This window comes from Sinocyclocheilus rhinocerous, unplaced genomic scaffold, assembly GCF_001515625.1.
Source record: "Sinocyclocheilus rhinocerous isolate Xijiao unplaced genomic scaffold, SAMN03320098_v1.1 scaffold1310, whole genome shotgun sequence".
Classification (NCBI taxonomy): Eukaryota; Metazoa; Chordata; class Actinopteri; order Cypriniformes; family Cyprinidae; genus Sinocyclocheilus; species Sinocyclocheilus rhinocerous.
In genome coordinates, this window is record NW_015635534.1 from 542,530 (window position 1) to 551,140 (window position 8,611).

The following is an 8,611-nucleotide window of genomic DNA, read 5'->3' on the forward strand; positions in this document are numbered from 1 at the left end:
AACATTCCAAAAACGGTAAAAAAAAAATTTAAAAAAACTTCACCTCCAAAACGGTAGTGTCTTTTTTTTTTTTTTTCCTTTTTTTGCATTACATTAATTTTGAGAATTTTGGTGGGAAATGTATTTAAGTGTCATCTTTATGATCCTAAAATGTTTTTGCAAAACTTAATGGAAAATGTAATGCCATTTCTTTTGGTTTTGAGGTGAAGTGTTTTCATGAGACTTTCCCTTACAGGTCCGACTGTTTATTAACTATAATAATAGATTTATGTTAATATAAGCCCATTTTAGATAAGGGCTGTTCTTTAATCTACATATACACGATTTATGCCGATCTGAGTGCCAGTCCTTGTACAGGCCGTGCCAGCTGAATAAACTGTCTCATGTAACAAAATCAAAATGTTATATTAACATTAAGAGAGATTTGAAGCCTGCAATCGAGCAAATAAAACAAATAGAGAGTATGAGCATTCATATGCAGATGATCTTTAGCCTTATTTGAGTAAATACAGTATGTTAGAACAAAGTAATTTAGACCAGAATAGTCAGTCTACCTAAAACGAACAATTACCGGTCAGTGATTTGAACGTCAAGGTTTCAGGTTTATCTCGAGCTCTACGGACCGGCAAAATGAGGTACGAATCCAAATTATTTTCACGTACAACCACAGATGCTGGAGTTAAACCTGTGATAATTTAGGCAGATGTATTTGATCAAGGTGTGGAAAAATGGTGCTATGGAGCTAGATGTTAGACAATACCTCAGAAGAGATCCCAGACTCCTCTAGTACTTCCACTCTGTTTTTTATCGTAGTTCTGTATTGTATTTATTCACACGATCACACACGATCGCAGTCGAGCCTGGGTTTGGGCGGATCTTCGGCTGCGCGTCTGATCGGGGATCAGCACCGCGAGTTGGTCCGGGTTTGCGCTCCGTGATACCGAATGTAACGAGGCGCGAGATCCTCACTGCCTTACGAGACCAGCAAAAACACCCCGCCCACTGATGTCCGATTGGCTGAATGAGACGGAGCCACGCCCACCTCTCAGAGAACGGTGTCGCAACGGCTTTCTGAAATCATTTCAAATAACAATGTATGATTTTTATCATAGTCCAGTTTTTCACGGTCGGAGAATCAGTGTCACATTAATAAACCTTAGTCAGGGTAACGTCATATTTAATTTCTGACAGAAATGAAAACGAGGCTGGACAGAATTACAGCGCGTTCAATGGATTGAACTGTTGTTTGAAAGCATAGCTAATGAAACGTCTTTATGAATAAAACTCTCAGAAGACAAAAACTGCATAAAACAGCCTTGAAGGCTGAGAGTTGACGAAAAATTACGACCTTTATACCGTGTGTGCCACGACAGTACAGCCTCGTTTTTAATCCACGTTAAATTCAAAATGGCATCTATCCTGATTAAAGGCCTGTTCACACTAAAGCCCCGTTCACACCAAGAACGATAACTATAAAGATAACGATATCAGCGTCCACACCAGCGAACAATATCGTCTGTTTATTCTAAGCGCACGCGTGTCTGCCGCTTTAAATTCTTGAGCTCGTTACAGCAGGATAGATTCTGATTGGTTGTCAGTGTTTTATCGTTCATCAGCTGGGAAAAAATATCGTTTTGAAAGTGATCACAACGATATCGTTCCTCTGTATCGTTATCGTTGTGGTGTGGACTCTGCTATTCTTTAATATTGAGAACGATTTTTAGAACTATATCTTTATCGTTATCTTTATAGTTATCGTCCTTGGTGTGAACGGGCCTTAAGAACGATAACTATAAAGATATAGTTCTCAATATCATGAGAAAATCGTTCTCAATATTAAAGAATAGCAGAGTCCACACCACAACTATAACGATAAAGGCACAGAGAAACGATATCATTGGAATCACTTTCAGAACAATTTTTCTCCAGCTGATGAACGATAAAAACATTGACAGCCAATCAGAATCAATCCTGCGAATTTAAAGCGGCAGACGAGTATGCGCTTTGAATAAACGGACGATATCCTAATATAGCTAATATAGTTATCTTCATAGTTATTGTTCTTGGTGTGAACGTGCCTTATGGTCTATTTAGATAACTTTGGATCACAAGGCATTGAATGCACATTTATTTTTACAGTTTCATCTGTTTAAATCGAAAAATGTAGCATCGATACTGCTGTAGCAGCTGTAAATGTTTGTATAATTTTTTTTAATCCAAATTCTCACATAATACAGCTCAAAACAAAATCGGTTTTATTTTTTTGCCAATTTATTATCGTTGATTATTTGAAGACTATGAATGGGAAATATGGAAGGATTCATTATAAAGACAAATGTAGCATAACTCGAGGTCATCCGTGTGGATTTGTAGTGTTCTGAAGGTACAAAGTTTAGTTTTCACATCACATCGATTTTTCATTTTTATTTTTACTTAAACTGTGTGAGCTGATGATTTGTTTTATGTATATCTATACATTGTATATCCATGAATTGTGAGTATTGGTGATGAAACTGCTGTTTGAGAGGCCCTCTATAGACGGGGCACGCCACTCGACAACCAGAGGCTAAATCTACAGTATAAGCAATGAAATTCCTCCGGTTTAAATCATTTAAAGACTCAAAGCTTTGGAGCGCTTGACATGCACGGCCTGGCTCTTGTAGAAACTGTGAATCAAGCAGTTAGCCGGTATGCCAAAGCTGTAATCGAATCATCTCTCTGTATTATTCAGAAATGTAATCTAAAGATCAGATAGTAATCTAAAGATCTTCACCAGACGATCTAAACACAGGACGGTGAGTTGCATGTGCAGAGTCGGGCTAATAAATGAGCTCGTATGTTTTCCATGTGCTTTAGTGAGATGAGAGGAAACTCTGGTGCCAAAACGACAATGTGACTGTGTCTTTGGTGACTGTGATCAGTGGGAAGCGTGACGGTGGACGGATGTCCGTGTAATCTAAAGATCAGATAGTTGGGATGTTTTCTTCTTCACCAGACGATCTAAACACAGGACGGTGAGTTGCATGTGCAGAGTCGGGCTAATAAATGAGCTCGTATGTTTTCCATGTGCTTTAGTGAGATGAGAGGAAACTCTGGTGCCAAAACGACAATGTGACTGTGTCTTTGGTGACTGTGATCAGTGGGAAGCGTGACGGTGGACGGATGTCCGTCTGAGAGGACCTCTTTGTGTTTCTGTTTGTTCTCGTTCTTCTAATTGATCATCACAGCTGGGTTTGATTTTGTATTCTGTGGAAGTAGTTGGAGAAAAAACTATCACACTGGATGTTTTTTTATACATATGAATATAATATACAACGTACATAAATTAAGAGATGTCTGTTACACATCAGAACAATAAACAGAGAGAACCAATACTGTTGTGTTTGTGGTCGTTTCTTGTGTAATTATTGACCAGTGAGATGCTAACAAGGAGACCCAATATCAAAGCAGTCATCTCATGAGTAATCAAATAGTCCTTTCTCTTTTCAAATTTGATTGTACTATTAAAACATGTATCGTTCAGAACTTTCCGGTTCCCCTCAGTCCTAAAGTTAACAGTTAAAACCACAAGTTTCCGTTGTCAGATACAAAAGCTGGGGAGTGAAAACTTTTGAACCGGATGATTATTTTGTTTAAATATCATACTTTTCATTTAGTACTGCCCTTCATACTTGTACTTATTATGTCTTTGTGGGCCAAAATAAATATAATTTACATCTTCAAATTCAAAATGTTTTCACTGCCCAGCTCTTAATGCATCAAGTTCCTTCTGCAGCATCCGTGAATGTTTTAACCTTTTGTAATCGTGTATGAGTCCATCAGTTGTCGTCAGTGTGAAGCTGGATCTCAAAGTCATACAGTCACTGCTGGAAAAGGTTCAAATATAAAAAAGATGCTGGAAAACCAAAGACCTGAAGGATTTTTCTGAGGAACAGTGGGCAGTTAAACACAGTATTACGAATCAAGCATATGTACATTTTGAAAGGGGTCGTTTTCAAATTCAGCTATTATTTTGTGTTGTGGACTATATGTAAACATCTTTTACATAAAATATCGTATTCAGGACAGGGCTAAATAAAATAATTTTAATAATAAATAACATTTATTATTTAAAAAAAACAAAATCTAATAAATAACATTTGGCAGATTCTTCAAGGTGTATGTAAACTTTTACCCACAGCTGTATGTGTGTGTATACAGTGCTGGCTAGTAACATGTAATCTGGATTACATAATCAGATTAAGTACTTGTAATTAGATTATATTAGATTTTAAAATAATCGTAATCAGACTACAGTGACTTTTTTTACTGATTACATAATTACATAATATTCACACAACAGAAATAAATCATTCATAATTTATTGAATCTCCCTATTTTTATTCCTTTTTCATCTTTAATAGCAACGAATGGAATTAATTTTCTTTCTCTTTTTTTATTTTAATTTTTTATCGATATGGTATTTTTATATCGATATTGTACAATATTATTTTATTTAAATCAATGTTATAAACGACTTAGGTTAAAAGTAATGCAATCAAAAAGTAGTCAGATTATATTACTTAAAATGTGTAGCAATGTAATGGATTACGTTAGTAACTACAATTTTTGTCATGTAATTTTGAATCGGTAATGGACTACAATTTGTATCTATTCAGCACTATGCCAATGAAAAAAAAAACTGAAAAACGTTTGGGACATTCCAGTTAAAGATTCACATTTTTGTTTTTATGAGTTACGTATTTTAAACAAATCACAAGGTTAACGTGTTGAACGTGAGTGGAATCGGTAATGGACTACAATTTGTATCTATTCAGCACTATGCCAATGAAAAAAACCCTGAAAAACGTTTGGGACATTCCAGTTAAAGATTCACATTTTTGTTTTTATGAGTTACGTATTTTAAACAAATCACAAGGTTAACGTGTTGAACGTGAGTTTTGCAGACAAAACTCACCACGTTGTGCCATATACTCTGATGACCTCGTGACGACCCGACGTAATGACGTCTCCCGCCCTTCAGCCAATCAGCGCTCGAGCTCTGCAGCACTTCCTCGAGGCCGCGTAACCAAGCGGGAGCAGCGCGAGCGGGTCGGAAGTCTCATTCCAAGAGGGGGAAAAAACAAATAAAACAATAAAGCAACAACAAATAAACACTGTCAAAACTTTGCGAATATGGACCACCACACAAAATACTGAACTGCGGATTGATAAAGCAGCGCGAAGACTGATAAATAAGCGCACTTATGGTGGATTGAGGAAGAGTTAGCCGCTGCTGCTAACGCACGACACTAGCTCCCTGATTCATGATTGACTGATTTCAGCGGCATTTCAACTATAAACTGCGCTTTCTGGAGCATCTCAAAGTCAGAAGTGTGCGCGGTGTTAGTAGAGAGCGTGTTAGTGAGTTACAGGAGGCGGTTTGTGTTGTTTTCGGCGGCCGCTGGGCTTGAGGCCTGCTCTATGAGGAGCTAGTTGAACAGCTCCGATCACTGGGTTTAACGCACCAAGCAGGTATATTCACAGGTGCGGAGAGGTAAACAGGTGAAGATGTCGGCCCAGGCGCAGATGAGAGCCATGCTGGACCAGCTCATGGGCACTAGCAGAGATGGTGAGTGTTTCTTTCATTCCCGGCAAATCGAAACTAAACCATGCGTTTGACTCAGTCAGTGCTTTGTTACTTTATTTGTTGTTTTATACTGTATATATTGATACTCCCTTGATCTGTTCGACAGACCTGTTCAGAAGTTTTATGTGATTCATGGCTCTCGTGATTTGGTTGCATCGTTTAATAGCACTGAATTTAGTGATTTGATTGACGGGAATCGCGTCAGATTGATGATTTTCAATGATTTTGTCGCCATAATTTTATAATTACTGCTATTCTCACTTTTCGATTGGTCCATTTCATGATTCTGTCGGTATAATTAAAAATCATAAATCTTATGCTTTGGTTGGAATAATTTCATATCAGTCAATTATTTCGTGATTTTTATGAGTTATTTGCCATGAAAAGAATCACAAGTCACATGATTTGGTTGACATAACTTATGATCACAATTTTATTTAATTGTTTTAATTTTTGGCATTAATTTGTCAAAACATAATAATTTTGATTTTTATGATTTGGTGGTTGTCATGACTTTGTGAAATTGTATTATTCTCTTTTTTTGATTGACTTAATTTGGTAAACATCATTATTGGTTCTCATGATTTCATCGACTGAATTTGATGGAAAATCATAAATTTTATGATTTCATGTCTGTTAGATGAGAATCAAATTGTTAATGATCAATTAGGCCTATTCATTTGCCTTGATAAGAATCATGATTTTGTATATATATAATTTGATATTTTGTCGATTTTGAATTATTCTACTTTTTTGGCATGATTTGGTAAAAGCTATTTTGGTTGACATGGTGTCATAATAAATTTGATTTTCATGATTTCATTGGCATGGGATTAATTTTATTTCTTTTTTTTAATGACATGATTTGTAAACGTCTTTTGATTGGCGTGGTTTCTGTGTTTTCATGAATTTATTGAATTTTAAAAATTCCATGATTTGATTAAAACTCATGTGCTTTGCCTGAGATTATTTTATAACTGTCATAAATTCATTGATGTTGATTGATGATATGAGAACCATGAATATGATGATTAATTTATTTGCGTATTTTGGTTGACATAATTACATTATCTTACATAATTATTACAATCATTAGTCTCATTTTTGATGCAGTTATGTCAAAATTGTAGTTTTATCATCAGTGTCATAATTCTCATGTTTTTTTTTAATTGAGAATCATGATTTGTTGTTCATTTGATTGCGTGTCTCGTTGTGTGTTTGACACGATGAGAATCATGATTTGATGATTTTTGATGCTCATATAATGTGTGGATCTGGTTTCTCGCAGGAGACACGATGAGACAGCGGATCAAGTTCACGGACGAGCGGGTGTGTAAGAGTCATCTGCTGGAGTCGTGTCCACATGACATACTGTCTGGAACCGTAAGTGTCTCATTATCGTTCCTCGCCTCTATGTTGATTGATGATATGAGAACCATGAATATGATGATTAATTTATTTGCGTATTTTGGTTGACATAATTACATTATCTTACATAATTATTACAATCATTAGTCTCATTTTTTATGCAGTTATGTCAAAATTGTAGTTTTATCATGAGTGTCATAATTCTCATGTTTTTTTTAATTGAGAATCATGATTTGTTGTTCATTTGATTGCGTGTCTCGTTGTGTGTTTGACACGATGAGAATCATGATTTGATGATTTTTGATGCTCATATAATGTGTGGATCTGGTTTCTCGCAGGAGACACGATGAGACAGCGGATCAAGTTCACGGACGAGCGGGTGTGTAAGAGTCATCTGCTGGAGTCGTGTCCACATGACATACTGTCTGGAACCGTAAGTGTGAGAATCATGGATGATTTTTGATGCTCATATAATGTGTGGATCTGGTTTCTCGCAGGAGACACGATGAGACAGCGGATCAAGTTCACGGACGAGCGGGTGTGTAAGAGTCATCTGCTGGAGTCGTGTCCACATGACATACTGTCTGGAACCGTAAGTGTCTCATTATCGTTCCTCGCCTCTGTGGGGTTGACTTTACTCATCTAAAACCGGTTTGATAATTGCAGGACTGTATTTATGCTTCGCCACAGTTGCATTATGACATTGAAAGGTTGCCTGAGTTTTCTAAACGGTTGTGTTTGTGGTTGTGCAGCGCATGGATCTGGGGGAGTGTGTGAAGATTCACGATCTCGCTTTGAGAGCAGATTATGAGATCGCATCTAAACAGCAGGAGTATTTCTTTGAGCTGGATGTGAGTATGAACCCTTTACATTCATATGCATTTGACTGTATGTGCTTATAAATGGCTGATCGTGCCGCGTCTCCTCAGGCCACAGAGCACCTGCAGTCCTTCATCGCAGACTGTGACAGAAGAACCGAACTGGCCAAGAAACGGCTGGCCGAAACGCAGGAAGAGATCAGCGCTGAAGTGGCTGCCAAGGTAAAACCTGCGCTGGGGAATCCCTGAACGATCTCTGCAACACGAGATTTCACTTGCACATCATTTTCATATTGAAGTTTCACACACCTGCTTTTTGTGCACAGACCAGCGACTAGTGAGTCATGGTCCACAGTAGAGACCTGCACTCCCGCGGGAGTACCGCAGGACCCGCGGGACCCAACGCAACAGGGTGCAGCGCGGGACAACTTTTGATGGGCGAGTGCGGGTGCGGGCGGGAAGAGACTTGTGTGTGTGCGGGATGCGGGAGAATAAAATGATTCGCGGGACTCCGCAAAATAGAAATTATCTAAATATAAAGCGTCTAAAACATATAAATTGTTATTTATCTGCTGCACAAAAGCAAAAAGAACAACTAATATTAACATTAAAATGATCGACGTGCAAGCTAGGCATAGTTTCTATTTATAACCCGTGTTTAAAGGGTAGCGCAATGTAGCCAATCACAGACTCAGCTGTTTTTTTTTCTAGAACGCAATGGCCAATCAGAGGTTATTAAGTTAGAATCTACTCACCACAGTGCTGAAATTGCGTGCTCACGAATCCTCTCATTTTA

The 8,611-nt window shown here is 37.6% G+C and overlaps 1 protein-coding gene and 1 long non-coding RNA gene across 4 annotated transcripts in view; one reads left to right on the forward strand and one right to left on the reverse strand.

Annotated features, from left to right (window-relative positions):
- Positions 1-1,478, reverse strand: part of LOC107747152 (uncharacterized) — a 20,885-nt gene extending 19,407 nt beyond the window's left edge. The window contains exon 1 of the long non-coding RNA XR_001640769.1: positions 1,146-1,478. This is a non-coding gene — a long non-coding RNA (uncharacterized LOC107747152). The remainder of the gene's footprint in view (positions 1-1,145) is intronic.
- A 3,534-nt stretch (positions 1,479-5,012) lies between these two features.
- Positions 5,013-8,611, forward strand: part of LOC107747154 (putative RNA-binding protein Luc7-like 1) — a 10,322-nt gene continuing 6,723 nt past the window's right edge. Inside the window, exons 1-4 of one of the 3 annotated variants that reach the window (XM_016561583.1) lie at positions 5,013-5,611; positions 6,918-7,012; positions 7,750-7,848; positions 7,927-8,037. In XM_016561583.1, coding sequence (XP_016417069.1) covers positions 5,551-5,611; positions 6,918-7,012; positions 7,750-7,848; positions 7,927-8,037 — 366 coding nt within the window. In that variant the 5' untranslated portion in view covers positions 5,013-5,550. Of the gene's footprint in view, positions 5,612-6,917; positions 7,013-7,328; positions 7,431-7,496; positions 7,590-7,749; positions 7,849-7,926; positions 8,038-8,611 lie in introns of those variants that run through there. The other 2 variants (XM_016561585.1, XM_016561584.1) reach the window with 2 other exon arrangements.